Genomic DNA, 21,913 nt, shown 5'->3' on the forward strand with positions numbered 1-21,913 from the left:
AGTTATTAAATGTAATTTACCAACTTCTGCAGCCTGTGATGCAACAGCCTTCCTGCCAAGAAGTACTAGCTCAGATTTTACATATTCCTGTTGATTGACACAAACATGTCTCAATCATTATCTCAGTCAAGTCTCTATCAAGTAGCATTAGCTTTGGGAGCTAACATGAAGGAACTCAAAACATCAAATTGAAGGCCATAAAATATCAAATATAGTTCCTTAGGAGACATGAACATTAGCCTCAGCTGGCTCCCTCTTTACAAATACACAAACAACAAACCAGAACTAAAACAGCCCCAAAAACCAGTGAACCACAGTGAGCCAAAACTATTTTACAACCATAGGCATGCAATCTTAGATCTGTGCAGATCATCAGACAGACTGGAAGCAGGGAGGAGGATGAGAGTTGAAGACAGTGGTGAACAAAGCTGCCTCTGAAGACATTGGAAAGGCCAGCAGGCCTGGACTTTGATCAGTAGGGGTGGGTGGGGGCACAACTCGTGATCGGCAGATGAACTCTGATTTAATCAGCAGATCTGAACCAGACCTTGTCTTTCATATCATAGATGCAGAGCTTCCACAGGCTGAGGGAGTGATTAGAAGCTCTCAATACAGCTGAGGTCAAGCCAGGTCTGCAAAGCAGTTAGCAGACAAACATTGACATTACAGCACTCCCTTAAATACATACAGCATGTAGAACCTTTGATTGAAATCAAAGCTTCTACATGCTCCAAGTGTGAACATATATTTTTCTTAAGCTGATGACTTGAGACACAAATTATAACTGCAGAGAGGCGTTAAGTGTAGTACAGTAGTAGAAAACTTAAAGACAGCACTTTTCCAGAGGGTTGGCCACATTTGAGTTTAAGTTTATCTTAACTGGGCCGACAATGCCCATGGTTTGCTTTCTGACTGAGGCTGGGTAACACATTCCTCAAACACGGACAAGTGAGCCAAAGGAGCTTGGTGCTGAGAGTCTCCTATACATTGCCACGTTGCGCTCCTGTTGTTTGTAGCACAGTGTAAATATGCAGCATTTCCACTGCATAGACTTAAAAAAAAATCAGGAAAAAACACTTTTCTTTTTGACGAGTTGAGGCGAAGCTGCTACTGCAGCTGCACTTCCCACCTTTCTCGTATTGTTTTTGTTCTTTTGGGATGGTATGTGTTCTTCTTCTTCCTTTTGCATTGAACAGCAGACTAGAAAACTTGTAGACGCATAAGCGGCCCAATAAGGTCCGAAAGAATGGCATCTCCCGTACACATGGTACTGGAAAAAACATGTCAAATTTTGGCATTGACTTGTTACTGAAGTATTGGTTCTCGTGATGTTGCTTTTTTTCTGTTCTCTGCTCTAATGGTCTAAGCTCCAGTGCTGAATGGAACAAAGTTGGCTAAACCATGTTTAATAAGACACTGGTACAATGTCCTCTCCTGCTGTGCAGTGTGATTGTCACTTTAGCTGGCAGAGCTGTTAGTAGCCCAACAGGGGAGATTCTCCTTGGTGAACCAGGATTTCATTACTGGACTACGACCTGAACACACACTTTTATTTTTCTTTGACTGTGTGGAAAAGTTTTTCCTCACAGATTAGGATTAATGATCCAACATACTTTTGAATACAACTGCTTTTTCCTTCACACCCATTTTTTCCATACCTGAAAGTACTAATTGGCTGCACATTAGCTGTCCTTTAGCTTTCGTTCCAACTGTTGTACTTCACAATTTATGACAGACAGTCGCAGCACAAGATTCCTCAGCAAAGCTTTTATAGCTGACTCCATGTGACCCCCACCCACTAGTACTCACTGGCATCTGTCCTGTACTGAAATCTATCACAGTCTGCCTGCGTTTAAACTGACCTCTGACCTCCAGAGCTGCTACTGGGAGGCTGGGATGACCACACAGACAGGAACTAATGCCAGTGTGTTCAACCAATAAATTAAAGTCCTTCTGAATGCCATTCAATACTAAATATACATTTTTTATAAAACTGAAAGGAGTGAAACTGAAAGCTACTGCAAAGTGGCGGAATCATACTGCATCTATGTGACTCAGTAAAAGATGATACTGTCATGAAAAATCAGCATTATTTTAATACCTTTATAACTGTGAAAGAATGATGCTTGTGATCTTGAAAAATGTCGATGCAGATCAGGATGATATGGATAAGAACATGTGACACTTGCATAATAAGGTGTAACCGTCTGTATCTGAGATAGTCGGAGATGTGCTATACAACAAACCTTAAGTAAAAAGCGAAGACTGCTGAGTGGACAACACTGAGGAATCCTGCAGCGTCTCTCTTCTTCTGCATAACAGCATGAGTCATGCTACAGACATGCCTATTAACCAGACAGGCTGCCCACAGACAGTGAGCTCATGGGAAAAGGAACAACAGCACGAGGCTATACCGTATCACACAGTGAGGGATGGGGAGACATCAGAACTACTGTCACTTTGACTGGATCACAGGACCCCAAGATTATTTTCATGCAATTTACTGTGATAGTACAGTGGAAAAACAAACTGCACATGATGGTGTCAGAGTGCGCCTCCATACTTCTGTCCTGCAAACATTTTCACTCATTCTCATTAACTTCAATTGAAGCAAAAATTCAAAAAGTGATCAACTGAACAAGGAGTCATTTAGCATAAAAATAAAAGCATAAACAAGCATAAGTGAAAAATCTTACAGTGCTCATTTTGGGTCTCTTCAAGCATCTGGAAATATCAATTCAAACTACAGTAATTTTCTCTCTGTCACCCATCTGCTTCTGCTTGGCTACCTAAGGTTGGCGCTGTGTGCATAGTAAAATCCTAGAAAAATAGAAAGTCATTTTCTCTCAATGAAAAACAAAACAATCTCCTCAAAGCTTATGACAAACCGCCAAAAAAGAGCAAACAAGATGAAGCAGAGAAACTCTGCTGAAACAACAAGAAACAGTCATTGTTGCTAGTGATCGAGTCAGTGTCATAACTAATGCAACAGTGAGGCTAAAACTACAATTAGTGGTAAAAAAAATTCAGTCTTTCAAACAGCGTTTGATGAGCGTGAGATAAAAGTCTCTGTCATTTATATGAAACATCTACTTCATCCTTATCTTGTTATTTTAATCTCTGAAATTCCACTGTAGCAGTGTGATATAAAAAGCGAGGCATGTCTGTGCATTGGCAGGACAAGACTGAGCTCAGCGAATAAGTCAGGTTGCTGGCTAATCACCAAGTGCCTGTCCTTGTATGCTCTCCAGCCTCACTGAGCCATATTAACCAGGAACAACAAAGACATCTGCCTGGCCTACCACCTCCAACAGTTAACACCCATTTTGTCCGCCCGCCTGGTCATCATCATCTTTTTAATGATGAATCGGATTCAGTTTCATGCAGCATTCCTCTGGTTTTCGTGACATTCTTTGGCATGACTTGGAAAGAAAGTGGCCACAATTATTTGAAATGTAATTAGTTTGTGGTTCCCACAGAGAAAGAAAGAAGAGCGCTCTGTTCCCCATATTTATCGTCTTTGTCCTTGCAAGGATAAACAACAAGCAACACACACACTCATACGAAAAGTTTCATTTTAAGCACGCATTTCAACTCACTTCCTTTGGGAATCTTGAGAAATCCTAAAGCATCCAGTTTGGAAGCCATTATGAGCATCTAAATCTCATTTAAACTTTTAATAAAAGCCGGGGAGGTGTAATGGGAAGGTAAACAAATTGGAAGCAGCAGTGGGGCGAGGGCAGACAGAGCCCCTCGGTGTGTTGCCAGGGATTACAGGAGATTTAGAGCAAAGCAGAAGATCACAAGGAACGGGTGATGGGAAGATCCTCGCTATGCAGCCGATCTACTGTACACTAACCCAAACTGAACACTTGTAATTCCTTACTACAGGCAGAGGACAGGAGAGAGAAGCCTGCCGGAGCTCCTTCACACCAACAGTATCACCTTTCACTCTTCAAAAGGAAGCTCAAGTAAAGCTATGCAGCTGCGAGCTCTATTTGAGGAGACTGCCAAACCTTCATCCACTGCTCTGTCACTGCAAACAGCAACAAAGGCTGAGGATTCAGGGTATAAACCGCATGCCTCATATACTCAGGATTGCTCCTGGTGGCTATTGTATTCTCTGCACAGTCGTGCCTGCAGCTTCTATGTCTGGTACTGTTTGATTTTACATGACAAGTATTTAACCTGTAGTGAGCTCATGAGAGCATTAACATTTGCTATTGTAAACATGTCTGGTAGGGAACAGTGATGTGTTTTACATTACTGATTTGTTTGGAATCAACACAAAAAGGTTAATGTGGTACAGCTGGGTACAGTTTGAAAGTACCAGTGCCAATGACACTACTTGAATTTTGGAGAGATATTGAAATGATGCTTTTATCAGGGTCAGAGTTACTTCTTTCAATGGCCTAAAAATATGCTTTGGGTCTGAAACACAAACCATTACCAGCCAATATAGAAATTAAAATGCAAGTTGAATATGTAGTTCTACAAATTCTCAAGCATCAAATACATCGACACTGTTGATCTCTTAAAAAAATCTAGAAAACTAATTTGCCCTGAAAAAGGCTAGTTATATTATCTTAAATGATCTTTTCTTAAAGTTTATATAAAATGTTGCTGTATTTATGTAAATTAGTGAAGTTGTTGCAACTAAAAAATGATAACTGATATTAACTTGTTCCTTTTTAAGTGTTAACAACTTAAATAAAACTTAGGTGGTCTGAGTTACCTGAACATTTGAGTTTTCTCAGTGGAATTTAGGATGATGATGTACAGGGATACAGTAACAGGGGTTACTGGGAACAAATATCTCCATATTGATATTGCAACAATGTTGAAGATTTGATTATTGCGACTTTGACAAAATATTCACAAAATGAGAATTTTCCTAAATAATCATCAGTGCAGTTGATATAATAACTAAGTGGTTAAAGACAAATAACGGAACAGTTAGAGCAGTCTGGTAAGTTGAGAAAATCTTAACAAAAACAAGATATGTCAATACTTTGGTTTATATGCTTTGAATGCTATTCACTACACTCAGTCCTTACCAAAGTGTATTAAAGTCGAACACAACCCTAGTAATCAGCATGAGTTGTGAAAGAAATAAGTGCTTGGCAACAAAAGTTGTGCAAAAGAAACAAACTTAATGACTTCCACCTTGGACTATATCTCTGTTACTGATATGGTACTATTTTAAAGTTAAAGACAAAGGTGGCCTACTGAGATTAATATAGCCCTAAATGATAAAGCCAGGGAGAAAAAAAAAACTGTTGTTCAGCTGGCTAATCCACTACCAAACATCTGACCTGGTTAAACATGCTGGGTGACTGGCATAATAAGCACTTTAATGGCACACTGCTTTTAAAAAAAAAAAAAAAAAAAAAAAAGCCTTTCACTTAGTATAAGGGGTCAGTGAATCAAAGCTTTGAGCCTTTGAAATAGTGTGTAGTGTTTGTGTGCACCTATCAAGAGGTTTAACTGGGAACGAAATGACTCTTTAAAACACTACGTCTTGAAAAGTGTGTCACAAAGTGGTGACACATCTTACAGAGGAGGTCTGTACTGCACATGGATCCACCCAGGGCCTGTGTGAAGTAATAACCAGTCATGAGAGAGTCATGCTTTCGTCATATAGGAGGACGCTCCTTATCCTGGAATGGGGAGGGGTAGTTTACTGTATACTGAGGCGCGTGCCTCGTTTTATCAGTCTGTCATCACAGGAAGTTGTCTGTTTGTTTAGAGTTTTGTGCAGTACGCACTGTAATGGAGGTGTATGAGATCTATTATCATTGAGACACAGGAAACGCAGCGCCAGCACCGTGCTTATATCTAATTTCTTCAATTATGGCAGCTGTAGCTCTGAGGTTAATTATGCATCTTAGTAAAAGCCAATATGTTTCTCATTTTATGTGGTTAGTAAGGACCTCCTGTCAAACATTAGATACCTGTCAGGAAGAATCACACACATGTGAGATAATGGATGTAGTGGAGTTCGTTTGGTTATCAGTTCTACATTGGTGATCCAAGTCATATGAAATTATTATTGTAAAATATACAGATCAGATTTTGTGCCTGGATAAGTAAAAAATGTATTCACCTGTGTACTTAATTTCATCAACTCATGGTAAATACTACCTTGTTTCAGCATTTTGGTATGCAGTAGTCAATGTGGGCAGCTCAAATCTAAAATTCCTCAGTATGTGCTTATGAATATGCTACATGGTTGGACTTATAGTTATGATTTGGTTGATTTAGTGACATCCATAGTAACTTATGCTAATGAAAGATGTGTTTGATTAATGTAATTTGCTTATAAATTATACATTTAGTGTCAATTTAAGGGCAAAAAACACTTCTTCGGGAGTTACTCTGTCAGAACAGGTTAAGACAGCATAATACATTTTGCTTGGGCAACTGAAAACACATAGCCAACAACACAGAAGACGAGCAACTTGAGAATCTGTTTTAGCACAGTCAAACTAACCGTGGGCTGAAAGGGCCGCTAGGCTGTTTAGGTGTGGTTTCTGAGACTGTTTTTTTCCCCAACACATCCATGTCATCAATAAAATGTTGTCTTTCAAAATGCATGGAATGTGTTTTTTTAGCAATATTTGCCCAATGTTTACACTTGAGCCTTGTGTTGCAGTAAGGAGTAAATATATGGTGTTTACAGAGATGATCGTATCCAATCAAGCATAGGCCACTGGCCATCTCAGCTAGACTAAACTCTCTACTGTCATGACTGGCACACACATTCCTTTCCATAAAGCTGTTTACATATGACACACGCACTTTAAATCCCTCACTCCGAGTGTATGCACATACTGTTCAACAGCTTTCAGCACGACAGTATACTGTTTCAGATCAAAGAGTAAACCTTGCAGCCTTCCTCATTCACACGACGCACTCAGACTGCAGCACAACCTCATTCATACACACAGTAGCAGAAAGCGCCCACGCACATCCAGAAACCAACAGTATCCACCAATAAGGTAACTTCACTTTTCATATCACATCACACCTAGCTGCTAATATTCACGCTCCACAAATTTCATGTCCGCTCTTACAAACATGCTTCAGCCCACATGACAGAGCTTCTGTGGGGGCTGGCAAGTCAGCGCTCACAAACACAACTCTGCTGCAGCTATGAGTCTTCCTTTCTCCAGACACCCACAACCAGACCCGGTCTGGTGGTTCTGCTCCAGCATAGTAAGCAGTGAACTACACAGAGAAAGCACTATGGGTTTTTTTTTTTTTTTTTTTAGAACTGCTGCTAGAGCATGTAATACTCAGTCATTATTCATCAGTTATAAATGGCATATGATGAGACAACTTCAGGAATCATACTTTCACATTATCTTCATATCAATAGCATTCTAGTTTTCGGTCATACAATTTGTATTACTTTAGTGTTATTTTCTTTAACAATGTATGAAAAAATAAAATGTGATTACTCTGTATGCTGACCAAATACTGACGTCTAAGTTGAGTGCTCAGGTTCTCATGCCAATTCCAAGTATTTACATCCAAATATTCCCAGGTTGTAAACGTTGAATGATATCATCAACAGTTTTGTGCCTTTAGATGTTAGTTTACAGATCATGATGGCGTTAATAAAGTCTACATTTTATCTAACATATGCAAAAAAATTATACAGCTTTACTTACGTTTTCAAATATTTACCAACAGTCAAGTGATACATTTTAATTTCCAAACAGGTAATTGTTTAAAAAGCAACTCAAGTAGGGAAATGTTACAATTGTTCAAAATAATAACTATCCAATTACATCTCCTAATTTGAAATGATAATGCATATTTGCCTTTGGCAAACACACTATCCCTTTGTCAAAGCAGATGAACCGGTTTCACTGTCTCAAACAAACACATGGGTGGCAACAGCTGGGAGGAGCAGCCTCTCAAAACAAGACCTCATACTGCAACTATTTAGTTGACGGCTGCAATGCTGCGAGACACTGAAAGAGAAAGGTGAGGGCACACCTGTGTTACAGCAGCCTCAGGCTCTGATACTTCCTTCACCCCGACACTGGCCGGTGTCAGGGAGAAGGAAACCTATCATGTTCAAATTACCAGAAAAAACTTTGGCTGTTTTGGGGTTTAAATATCCATTAGTGTCTGAGTCATACAAAGAGAGAGGGTAAAGCCAAAATGAACAAGGAAAAATATGTCAACGGTTGAAATTACTGTAGTATAGACACTTAAAGAAAGGTGTGGACTTGTTCTGGGGAAAAATATTTACCTGTACGGTTTTTTTAATTCTATGCGAAGGACCCGGGAATTCAGTGGAGTACAGGTCTGTCAGAAAGAGTGAGTTGATCAGCGTCGACTTCCCCAGCCCAGATTCCCCTGAAAGACAAAGACAGAGCCAGAGTGAGTGAGTGGGTGGGAGTGAACTCCAGAGATGCATTTCACACTATACTTGTCTCCTAATCCTCTTTTTCATGCGAGACTGAAGCACAACATGACTCAAACTCCAGATGTTTATCAACTCCACTTCTTATGCAGTCTTTCACAGTTTGACATTCTTTACATGTTTCAGATTCAACGGGAAATGGCTCTCTTTAACCCCCCCCCCTTTTTTTTTAAACAGGCAAGCATTAACACGAGACGAAGGAAGAGACAGACAGGGTGGAAGTTCTGTCCTCCCAAATTCTTTTCCTGTCTGCATTTCAGGAATCTAATCAGAGAATCATGGGAAGGGAGGAGAGGGGAAGGAAGATTTTAAACCACCACAGTCATCATGAATTTCCCCTGAAGAAAGGAGTAAAAACATAGATCGCATTCTGTTGTACTCAAAGAAATCCTAACACAAGAGGCAATCATGCAACTAACACTTGAATGTACTCTTTTACTCCATAAAAAGAGTTTCAAAAGTCAATGGTGGCTTTATCTTCTCATGCAGGTCCATTCTTCTTTTCGTTGTGGCGCCACAACAATATCAGCAACTGCTGCCACATATTGATTTTCTATTTTTGGACATGTGCCTTTGTCTCTCCCTGCACTATGGTACAAACTGGACCATTTTTGTTATTCACGTTGTCATACAACACTGACAGAGCAGAGGAGCACCAAGCGCAGTGACAGTGAAGCATACTGTACCTGTACGTAAATCAAACAGAAATAGAACGCTCTACTTCTTAGAAGACAGCAGTCATTTTAATGTTAGTCAAACTGGCTGTGCTCCCATGAAAACGCCATTCTGTGGTTCAGCGCAGGGTCTAACCTTTGTAACAGCAGCATCTGAAAGTTTTTGCTCTCAATGAGATCTGATCAGCTCTGATCAGCTCTGACTTCCAACCCATTACTCAAACTCAACAAACTGCTGCTGAGGAAAAAAAAACTCAAGAGTTCAGCCTGCCCTGGGGTCAGGCACCTCTAAATTCAGAGAGGATACAGAGAATGATCACAAAAATAGAAAGCCAAACAGGAACCATTGCCAGGCCAATATTGTCTTTCAATGCCAAAAATAACACCAAATATCCACTTATTGGAGCTGGTGCTTACTAAAAATATCAAAGTCAAAACCTGACAAAGCAGCATCCCAGGTAAACAATCCATAAAACAGTCTACCTTCCACCTTCTCTCTCTCTCTCTTAAACACACACACATTTGAAGGTGCTGCAACGCTGCTGTCTTTGTCATTGGCTGTGGCTTAATGACCAGTTCCCTGACCAGTCTAGATATTTAAGCTGCGTTTACTTTAAAGTTTTCCGGTATGTACCTTTGGAACCAAAAGTAGCTCCTACTAACAGGTACCTTCACCCTAGATCTGTTTAGTGATTCCACCACAGACCGTGCTCCTACATGTGTGCAGGGTTGTTGTCACTCACTGCTCCGTCAGGTGGCACTCGCTGTATTTCCTTGTTTGCTGGTGATGCAGAGTGAAATCTGCACCCGGTTTTTATTGTGCACAGAACAGGGCTGCAGGATAGAATGACAGTCACTCTCTATGGGATATGAATAAATTGTGGGTTTGTGCATTGACTTCTTGTTAGGCAAGAGCAGGGCAGAAGTGCTGCTGGAGCACAATGGAACGACGCTCTGCTAAGTTTTTTTCTCCAATATAGGATTTAAATATATGCAGTTCACATAATCTGGTCGCAGTAAATATATTTTTCAAATGCTTGAAGATCCACTCATTACTAAATGTGTATGTTATCCAAGAGCGACAATAACAGATGCAGTCCTTGAAGTTGTCATATTGAAATTTAAGGTGTGTTGATGGGTTCGCATTGTCAACTCATACATTGGATAACATTATAATTATTCCATCTTCTTAAAAGTCTTCTTAAATTTGTAGCTTTTTCCTGTTTTATATCACTGTAAAGTGAATATTCAGGGGATGAGAACTGTAAGTCATACAAAACAAACAATGTAAAGATGTCAACTTAGACTCTGAGAAGTCTTGAAGGGCCAAAATGTGTTGTTTGGCGCTCTTTGAAATGCAAAAATGTCAGCAAGAACCTAGAGGGACTGACTGAGGTAATCCAATACCATCAGTTGTGTGGCTGTTAAGATTGGGGTGAGTGGAGGGCAACAAGGAGCTGTTGAACAAAAGCTTCAGTGTGCGAGAAGAGGCAGTCATACGCCGGCCTGGCACTGCAGCCGAAGAGCTGCTTCTGACCTTTATGAGTGGCCACAGCCAACACGGGCCGCTGCTGCCAACAACTCAGCCACTTAACGGGTGGAGGACGGCGAGATGAAGAAAGCATCACACAAAAGGATCCTTCACTCAGCATGCTCTCAGAGCCATAAATATTTTCCTAAGAGGGTAGAGCCGCATTTATCTCGCAATCTCAAAAGAAATGTTTCAGCGATTATAGCTGGTCTGTGATGAAACATGCAGGACAGCTGTAAACATTTCTTCAAGGCTAAAAGGGAATGGAGGATTCTTATGCACTGAAGGTTGATGGGTACCAGGGGGAGGCTGTGGTTTTGTGCAAACTGCGGGTGAAATGCATGCGATAAAAATGTCAACTTGAATTAGGAGAGCTAAGAGCTGACAGGAACAGCAGGACCGAGGAGACGCAGTAAGACCCGGGTCCCTGTGTAAGGAGAGGAAAGATGAGGAGGTGTGGTTATGAGAGCGCCACACTCATCAGACTCAGAGTTATGATGTCGGCCGTGGTGGTGAGCGGAGTGAAGATGCTGATCATGGTTGGTCAGAGCTGTGGCTGCTTGTTTTGATGAGACTGGGTCGTGAATCCGCCACAAAACTGAACCAGAAATGTGATCAGATCATAACTGGCTTTGACCGGCAGAGAAATATTCACAACCACTGCTGCTCTGGGATCCAGACGAAACCAGTATGTGAAATTTGACCCTTTACTCACAATGTAAAGGAGTTCTACCCAAAATTTGATCATCGCCCTCTTTTTCTCCTTATATTTCTTACTCTACTGTAGACACAAAACAAGAATCTTAACAAGTTATGCTGTATAAATAGGACAACTGTCCAAACTACGATTTTAGCTGGAACAGAATTTTAATTAAAAAAAAAAAAAAATTGGACCGAATTATTGATCAACACTGATTGTTTATCCATTTTCTTTCATGAAAGATATCTGTTGGTTTTTTTTTTTTAATCAATTTGTGCTGTCTTTAATGACTTTATTCATTTTCCTTTCATGAATTGATCTGTTTAGTCTACTTTCCATATTATTGCTGTATTATCACTTTATGTCTAGATGTTTTTCTTTTTTGTTGCAGTCTGATTTTACTGCTTAGACTACTATTACATATTTCTTTTAGTTTTTTTTATTAAGGTATTTTAGTCTAGCATTTCAATTATTTTATATTTGTTGTCTGTACTCTTATTTTTTTGTCTCTACTGTTTTTAAATCTGAAGATGTCTGTATTTTTATTTTATGTTTATACTATATTTCAATGTGCAGGACCCTAAGAAAACATGGGGCACATTCCTGTGCTTCTAATGGGGATTCTTGAATAAACAATAAAAAATAATATTTGGTGGGGGGCACAACATCAACAGAGCAGCCACCGCAGACTCTATTTTTATAAGAACCTGTCGAGACTCCTGCTGTACGTTTACTTTAGTGCTTTTTCTGGCATTTAACATGATCATCGTGATGGATGTGAAAACATTCGGCACATTAAAATAACTGGAAAATAGGTTTCTAAATTATAATTCAGTAGTTAAATCTTAAACTGTGGAGCACCTCTAGTGCATGGCGACCACTCTGCTGGATGGCAGTAGAGGACACAGGGCCAGAGCCTGTTCTGATACAGGAACAGGTGACCTCACTAGCATTCAGCACCAGACCTGAGTGTTTCCAGTGGTGGGAAACGAAGGTGGAGAAACAGGGCGTGCATCACACTTTGCGCTAGCCTCCTTTTCCTTCTGCCTTCTTCTTATTTCCATTACTGTTGAGTTTTCCGGTTAAGTCATTTTGAGACACGACTACCTCTGAAAAAGTGTGTAGCCTGCCTATCCTTTATCCTGTGTTGTTTAGTGTACAATGACGCACCAAAAACTTTCAAAACAAGGTCTGAATTGGAGGCTCTTCAGTGGATGATTCGCCTCATTGACGTTTAAGGAGCAGAGAAGATATTTTGGGATATATTTTTTCTTATAATATGGAATGTTCATTTTCTAGAAATAGCACAGCAAACACAGCAAAGTAATGTATAAAATGCATATAGTAGTGTTCTACTGACTTGACTGGTCTTTTACGTCGTTCAGCACAAACAGAGCCCTGCTGCTTCACGCATTTGAAATAATATATTGTTGATCAATGAGCTGAGTGGATGAAGGCTTCTTGCTGTTTCATTAAAATCCTCCATACCAGCATATAAAGACAGAGAACATTGTGTTGCACTGAAACCCATGCCCTTCAGAGCGACACCATAACATCCAACCAAGAGCTACAACGCTAGGAAAATATCTGTGGTCAACAAGATTTCAGCAAAGATTGTTTCAGCACCCTGTAACTAACGGAGAGGAAAAGTTATATTGACAAAGTCAATATTATCAGTTTGTTTCAATGTCCTTACTCCTTGCTTTGCTTATCTTAAGAAATGAATAGCCAGAGGTGAAATACTTTGATATTTATATCAATTTGATTAAATCATCATGTACCAACAAGATCATTATTTGAGCAAACAAAGATTAAAACCAGGCCTTGAACAGCCTACTTAACTTTAACCTCTGCAGTTTGTCTGGCCAAATTAGTGGTCAAGGCACAATGGTTTCCCACACATTCCTTTCTTTATTTATGGCAGCTCTCCACAATATCAACATAGCCTGAAACATATTGATAGTATATTTTTACGCTGCATGCCCCACTCTCACACTCTCTCACTCTCTGTCTCTCAATTTGAAATTCTCTTTTTTTTTATTCAAAATGCTTTTTCGGCATGTAAGCTCCAAGAACAAAGTTGCAAAAGCATTAAAACACAACTACAACAATAGAAATACCAACAATAATCGTCAATAAACTGTTAATAAGGAAAAAAAAATCCCATGGAGCAGAGGAGCTGTCATTTGTTGTTGTTGTTGTTGCTGTGCGTGTGTGTGTGTGTGTGTGTGTGTGTGTGTGTGTGTGTGTGTGTGTGTGTGTGTGCACTCTGACACAAACCAGACGACTGTTTTTTCTGAGCACAGTCAGATTATGGAGTGTTTGATTGCTATTCTGTTGCTTTGGCCCCTGTTTACTTCCTGTCAGGCCCTGCATTAACAAACATTCCAGTAGGAAATACACTTGGACCCACCTAAGATGTTTAGGTTGTCAAATTTGAAATGATTCATACAAACACTGTTCAGTAAACCAGAGCGACAAACTTTCAGAGTGACAGAGCGTACTCTGAGCAGCAGAGCCCTAAACACAGTGTACAATCGAGCGCTCATTTTAGTGTGGAGCGTCAGATTGGATTTATGAATTTGTAGATTTTGAAAATTATTAAAAATAAATAACTAAATAACAAGCTAGGGGGAAAAAAGAAAAAAGCATGGAAAAAACTACATTCATATCTGCTTATCATAATCATAATCACAAGTATGTTATAGTATTCTGATCATTTTTAAGCCCTTTTACCAGGGCATTTCCTTTTTTTTTGAATTTTTTTTACTTTTCCTTTTTTTTTTTAACTAAATTTTAGGTGATTTTCTTGTACTTTCTACTAATTTCTTGATAATTTTTGTGGCATTTCTTTTTTCTTTTGTTGCTCACTGAATTCTTCCCATGTTCTTAAAAGAAATCGAGCCAATTTGCTCAGGTTGAAAGGGTTAACGGCTCAGTTTTTCAGTTTGACAGCCTAGTAAACCTTAGATCTAGGGTATTTACCTGGATGGTAGTGCATCCGGGCACACAGCAGCTTTAACACATTTATCTGTTGTTTGCTAGCAGACATAACTGATGATGCACCATCATGCAAAACAAAGTCAGTGGAGAGCGATGAATTATTATCCCCTCGAGTGTGGGTGGGACTTAATTATGCTTCGTCTCTAATGTACAAGGATGAACAAAAAAGCCACTCATTGTCATTACAGCCGGGCATCCCAAATGCAGAGAAAGACCACTCACACTGAGCCAGCCCGCCAAGCCCAAGCCCACTGACTTGCTGCTAGGCCTGCTCTGCAGCCAACACACTTCCTTTAAAGGAAATTTCCAGCAGCTGTGTAAACCAGAGGGGTTTATTCAAAGGCAGTAACCACTGCATACAAGAGGCTGGTGGAGGGGAAGCAGGAAAAGTTTGGCTTTTGAGAGAGAGCCCGTGTTAGGTTAATTCATCTGATAGGGCGTGCAAGTCACTGGGCTAATAATGTGCAGGTGAAATGAGAAGTGCTCGGTTCGTTTGTGAAAGGGAATTTCTGCAAGTTCAACATAATCTTTCGAAAGCAGTCATCATCTCTGCACCGCTCTATGTTTATGAATGGGACTTTCCCTTCAAAAGGAGCAGGAGACAGTAAAAGTTTAACAAGTCTGGAGCATGAAAAAAGTGCTGCACATATCTGTTGGCAAAGCCATCAATTTCCCTCTGCCTGTGTCAGATTTCGACTCCTTCTCCTAAAAGCCCCTCTTGTTTGCGTGAGGGCATTCTTTCTAAAAAGGGATACAACAGAGCTCATTCAACTCTCTGTCAACCACGACCAAACACAATGAGCTCCGGTGGCAGTGGCCAACATCAAGGTCAGTTCCTGCCAATGTGCAAATCACAGCCAAATATTGACTTTGACCAACAAATGGCTCTGGCCCACTTTCACTTGTCAGCTGACAATAGCTATCCCCCCATTACATGTACATTTAAGAAATCTACTGGATTATAAATAGGACTGAAATGGCTCACACATTTGACTCCCACTGCAATTCTCTCCCAAAAAATGTTTTCTGGAACTCTTATTATCTGTGCAACTTAAGCTCATTTATCTCAATATTTTCAGAAAAGACATCCTAATCACTTTACTCAAGGGTTAACAGCCATCTTCTTCAAAACTCTATTCTTAAATGCCAGGACTGCCAATTGAGAATTTGCAAAGATTATTTGACAAATCACAGTTAAAAGTTTATGAATGTTAATATTATTAAACAACATAGTTTTCTAAAAGGCTGTACAGCATATATTCTACCCAGGAGAGGATTTTTTTTATGGTGCCATTGTAAGAAGTGTGCATTGTTTCTGTTACTTTTTGACTTGGGCTTTAAATAGCGGTTATCAATTATTCTGCTAATCATTTTTTCAGTTCGTAGTTTATTCTACCAAAAATCAGAATATTTAAAAATCCCACTTATATATTTTGCCAGAGTCGTTCGGTAACTTCAAATCCTCAAATATTAAATCTGACCAAAAGTCAAAACCCAAAATACATTATGTTCACTATCATACACTTTGAAAAAGAAAAGCATAAAAATACTCACATTAAAAAAACTAGAACCTGCAATCATTATGCATTCCAGCTTGACTAATGACAAATGACTGATTATAGTTGCAAATTAATTTTCTTAATCAACTGATCTTTTAATAGTTTCAGCTCTACATCTGACGTGTGCAAAATCTCATCAACATTTAATCCATGTGGAGACATCACGTGGACACATTATTTTTTTGATTTTATCTTGAGTGGGTATGTTTCTACCTTTCATATGGCCGGGACTAAAAGTGAAAGTATTGATAAGTTTTATTTTTATTCCTGGTCAGGAGGGACTGAAGGGAAAGTAATGCAACGTGTTTTGGCAGCACTAAGCACACAAGTGGCTTGGAATACACTGTACGAGTTGTGTGAGAGTTTGTAAACACATATTTCGCTATAGTTTTGCTGTTTATACTATTGTTTCAGGGTCAGTCAGCCTTTCCTTGCAAATTACATTATGTGACTGGATCCAAGCTGTAAGTTATTAGTATTTTTGTGGTTGTATGTGTGCATCTGTATAATTTGTGTATTTCAGTGTGTACCCATTTACAGACTCTCTCTGTTGGACCCTTTGCCTTGTAATTTATGTAATGTGCTGGGTGGGCAACGGGTGTGTGCTACTTTTGTAAGTGGGATACGCCTATAATACAGACATAAAAATAAATGCATTAATTCTTGGTGTGTTCATACTTTCCGGAGGGTGTGAGCCGCCTGGTTTCCACCCTATTAAATGTCCTTTTAATGCTGTAATGTCTGATGCAGTAAGCATTTAAATACAGCAAAAAAGTAACTTGTTTGTAACTTCACAACTGTCTCACTCTGAAATATGTGTCTATAAATTCCATAAAGTCCCATAAATTCAACACCTGTTGGGTCCCCAGTTGGTAAATGTGTTTTTAACAATACCATTAACCCCAAAAAATTAAGGAAAAGCATACACTATCTAGCGTCCTATCTACTCCAGCATGACAAGCACTTGACTTTTGCCAATTACCCGGCTATTCTGATTATACGCTGCACACAAAATTACCACATAACAGCCTCTTTCCTGAGAGTGCACAGCAGGGGGAAACTCCAGGACTTCATGAACGAAGCCAGAAGGGAGGAGGTTCATCTGATTGCCATGGAGATGGGCTCTTTAGCCCTGGAGGCAGGTACTGAAAGCCATGAATGCAGGGGACAGGATGTGACATCATGCAGGCATTCACAGCGGCTTCCTGCTCAGGTACCTCTGCACAACGTGCAGCCATGAAAGGAAAGGTTTTATGGGTGCGTCTCCCTTCAAATCAGCTGCTCCGGCTTTAACTTTGGCTGCATGAATGGAATGACAGGAAACCTCCTCCCACCACACAATCCAAGCCACACACACACATGCACAAACACACGCAGCAGTGGAGGGCTGCCTGTACTGCTGAATAGCAAACAATGTTTTAAATATGCTTTCCCAGGCTTTTGTTTTACGTGCAACTTATCCTTCTCAACTTAAACCATTTCTAATGCATTTGGGCAGCCAGCTGCTAATGCTTTCAGCTGTGACGTTTCTGTGAAACTCAATACTGCTCCATACACGAACATGTACAGTAGGAGCTATAAGTTTTAACACAGACACAGATTTACTGTATGTGGATGTTTCAACATCTTTAAGATCTTCAACCGTGAAAGAGGAAACAGATTGAGAAATCACAACCCTCTCAGTCTTTGCTATCCTCTGATGAATGTGCGATTGTGTCAAAGACTGGGTGGAAACAAGGAGAGAAAAAGGTGCTACAAGAGAATTACTCACCCACAACCATAAGCGTGAACTCGAAACCTCTCTTCACAGATTTTCTGTAAACTTGGTTGGGAAGATTTGCAAAACCCACGTAGCCCTCCAGGTTCTTCTGTTGCTGTGGACCAAAAATAAACAGAGTTGATAATTTTCTCCACTGGCCACAAGACTGTACAGGAAAATGAACACATTGTGGTAGACTGTATCATTTGCTCTCAGATTTCAGAAAGAAATGTTGATAGCATTTGATATTACTGTGGTGCCACAAAAACAACATTGTTACCTCCAAATTAACAAGTGATTTCTGTTAGTTACACATAGTTAAAGAAGGCTTTTTGTGAAAATCAGAGCGTATGAGTTGTCTGGATACAGTTCTCAACATAAAGATGGCTGAGATGGCAGCTAACGGTACTAACTTCATAAACAGTGCTAACAACAGCACTCTGTGTTCCCTCTCTAAATTCAGATGCGTTTGTGGGTCCGTAAATGCAACGTCGGTGAAACTCTTCATTAGTTCTTCTTCACCTCAGCAGCACTTCATGGAGTTTGAGTTGCAGGGTGGATAACTGATCTATCAGTCCGGTCAGAAGTGATCAAAGCAATGGATGAGAGGAGCAGCTGCTGCACAGGTGGTGAATACAAACTTTTAGACCCAGCGCAATAAATGATTAATTTCACTGCCCCTGAGTGAAAGTGTGGTGTCATGGATAGCCAAACTGTATTCCAAATATAGAAAATCAATTCATGGCGGCAGAAGTTTTGATTGTGGCGGGTCTCCCTAAATAAATAAGTGTAAAACACCTTGCACAGAGAAGCTCAATTAAAATGCACACAGAGGTAGCTTAACTTTATTCTCTGCTCAGGATTCTTTGCTCACTATTTTCAATGTAAAGATACTCCACAGTATCTTAATATAACCAGTAGTGGTTTGCCCCCACGGTTTCCCCTACATTTGTTTATTTGTGGCTGTCCGCCACAATTTAAACATCTGCCATCACAAATACATCTTCTAGCACTATTTAAATAGGTGAGGTTATTCACTGCACCACACTCTCGGAGTGGCTAACATACTGTTGTCACAGACGAGTAAAAGTGGAACTTTCGTTGCGCTGGGTCACTCTGCACTCTGCTTCTCCTCTCATCCATCAATCTCATCAGCTCGAAACGGATCAACTCAATAATCCACGCCACCACTCAAACTGCTGTGTTGGGATAAAAATAACATGAAATCTGCTATATTAATGCTCTGAATGTCACATACAGTAGAGAACCTTTAAGTAAAGATATAGCTTGTCTTACTTTGAGTGGATGTACAGTGCAAAAAAGGCCAGTTATTCTCTAGAAGAGGTCTAACAAAGTCTTTAAGCATGACATTTTACTTATTGTTTTCCTGAGGATGGAGTTTGTTCAGTTGCTGAGTGACATCCACGAAGGTTGAAAGCCTTTAAATTAGGATTTTTTTTTGTCAAAGTACTGCTTCCAAGGTTAAGAGTGAACTTTCACACACAATTTATAAAAATGTGCATCCTGAAGATCACAAAAGTAATCATACTATCAATAAACTTCTATTAATGGGTAATGTGAGTGGTGCTGAGTAAGAGGAGGCTGTTATGGAGTGTTTTTACATTACCTAATGAAAAAAATGCAACCTATATTTAACACCTTTTAATAAATCTAAAAGCTTAAAAGTGAATTATTTTTAATGATTATTTCAAACAAAGCACAACTAAAATCAGCTAATTTATTCGAGCTGTTGGTGAGCCTACATGCAAATGACTCAATTCTAAAAAATATGCAAGAAAACCAAAAGGAAAACTGCATTTATAGGAATTTAGCAAACAGTGAATTCTATATAAGCAATATTTACTGTGTACATTCCACATAGCCCAGAGGCCCTGCAGGCTGATGAGAAAAAGACAGAGCACTTACAGCTGGTTTGGAGAGCAGACAGGTTGTCAAGGTGAAATTGATGGGGAAACGAGGCAGCGGTCAAAGCAGGCGCATCCATGAGGCAGGAACAACACCAGAGAAAAGAGAACCAGAGAAAGACATTAGTAAGACATTAGTAAGACACAGCAATTCTCTCGCAGCTCTGCTCATCTGCTGGCACAATTGCTTTCCCCTGGTAGACTAATAAACAATTTGACCACTATAGATAAAGACAGAAACTATCAATTCAGCTCATTGCTCACTTCATTTTGGCTTGACTTTTTTTTAGCATGGTAGCTGAGTCATACATTTCCTCCTTGAACAGCTAAACAGTACACTAAAGTACGTTTCTAAAAACATCTGACGTTAGAAAGAGGCAATGACTGATTGAAACTGTCACATTTCTACAGAAGGGTTCCTACAGTTTAAGGTGAGTTGGATTTAAGACTTTTTAAGACTTTTTATTGCTATTCAAAGTAAAATTTAAGACCAATTTTACAACAACCAAAACTGAGGGGAAAAACATTACCGACATCAATAACTTATTAGGTGTAATTTTTTCCAAATGTTTACTTCAACATAAAACATTCCTTTTTGGTCAAGTTAAAAAGTTATATGATCTACGTCACAAGCTGAACATTTTTCAAATTTCCTAGAGTGGAAAACCTGGAAAACAATGAACATATTATATTATTAAGCTTGGTTTGCCTTGAAAAAAGGCAAACCAAGCTTTAATCCTATCCTGATAGGATATCCTGATCTGCCCAATACTACATTCAGAATTTTCTTTATAAAATACTTATTACCAGTTATTTTGAGATTTCACTATGCAATGTCAGAGAAAATTATTAATGAAAACATATCTTTATGACTTTTAAAAGATTGATTGAAGACTTTTTAATACACATTACGGCCCTAATTTTAGATTAATAAATTCAATGCCTTTTAAGACTTTTTGAGGATCTGCAGGACCCTTATCATTGGTCAACAATGTCAGACCTACAGTAGAGCAACTGAACAGTATCATCAAGCAGTTATTTCCTGTGTGTTTAGGAGCTGTAACCAGTTAATGTGAGCGCTCAAGACAATGCATCCTCTACTTGTCACACTGGTCTCATTGCAACTACATACACACACATTTCTGACAGGCTTACTGGCTTACATCCCTGAACCCTCTGCCTGCTGCTTCCTGTGCTGGAGTCAGTTTGACAAACAGCAGAGCAGTCAAACGTTCAGCCTGAAACAATGTGAATACAGCTGCAAACATAACCTCATCTCTCATGTAAGAGGATAAACACAAACTACAGAGCTAGAGACAAGACATATAAGTCAAAACCCCTGGCCTATTGCATTTTACAAAGAAAAAGTATTTTGAGCACTGACATATGTTACACAAAAAGCACCAGCAGAAACTGTGCTTCTATATTCTGATGCTTTGTTGGTAAGGTGCTATTATCTACAGCAGAGGTGTCACGAATGCTGAGCTAGGTCACAATTTCTCGGCCAAGCTGTAACCACATATGCACACAAATTACTTTAGAAAATAACATATTGAATTTGGGGATGTTTGTGCATCAACTTACAGCAAAACACAGCAATGTCATCGTATTTCTATTTACTGTCATCACAGAGATAAGAATTGAGGTAACTTCTTTGCAGTAATTTCAGGAATACTATATGTATATAGGTGAAAAGTATGTACAGTAGCAGTCATTGAACAGCTAAGATACTATTTTCAAAGGTGGAGCAATTAAACAGATTTTCTAAAGGAGACACCAACATCTGTGTCTTCAGCTTAAGCTCTAACCGAGTGTCAAGACAAATGAAATCACTGCAAGAAAGCAATACTACAGTAACTGGCAGAAAAATGCACAGTGCATTTTGCTGCTCAACAGCACCGGAAACAACGCAGTGAGGCTCCAGGAAGCTGGGGTTACGAGGAGGTCCAGCTAGTGCAGAGGCAGGGCTCTGAGCACTGAAATTCAACTGCAGGGAGAATACGAATGGTTCCAACAAACCCCTTCCCACGACCTTAGAAGAGCCCAGACATTTTGTGCATCATACCAAATAATAACTTTTCAAACATGTCTGTTGATACGACTTGGCATTCACACTGCATTGAAAAAGGTCCCAAAGAAGACTTTTGGCCTCACATGGAAATAAACTGAATTGCAGAGACGGAGAGCAATTTCCTATAAATTGTCTACAGCAATTTAAGTTAATATTTTTACATCTTGATATGATCATGGTCGTGTGTCACTGTTGGCTATTGCTATGTTACTGTCATTTTACTGGTCTATGGAACTTTAACATGACAAGTC

General features: G+C 39.5%; 1 protein-coding gene across 1 annotated transcript in view; it reads right to left on the reverse strand.

Moving 5' to 3' along the window:
* The window catches only part of septin7a (septin 7a), a 33,507-nt gene extending 15,707 nt beyond the window's left edge, over window positions 1–17,800 (reverse strand). Inside the window, exons 1-2 of the mRNA XM_042506017.2 lie at window positions 17,679–17,800; window positions 8,267–8,373 (exon numbers count right to left, since the gene is read on the reverse strand). Of these exons, the coding sequence (XP_042361951.2) occupies window positions 8,267–8,373; window positions 17,679–17,688 (117 nt within the window). The 5' untranslated portion in view covers window positions 17,689–17,800. The remainder of the gene's footprint in view (window positions 1–8,266; window positions 8,374–17,678) is intronic.
* Between the last annotated feature and the right edge of the window lie 4,113 nt (window positions 17,801–21,913).

Source organism: Plectropomus leopardus, chromosome 17 (genome assembly GCF_026936395.1).
Source record: "Plectropomus leopardus strain MGB_pleo_1.0 chromosome 17, ASM2693639v1, whole genome shotgun sequence".
In the NCBI taxonomy this organism is placed as follows: Eukaryota; Metazoa; Chordata; class Actinopteri; order Perciformes; family Serranidae; genus Plectropomus; species Plectropomus leopardus.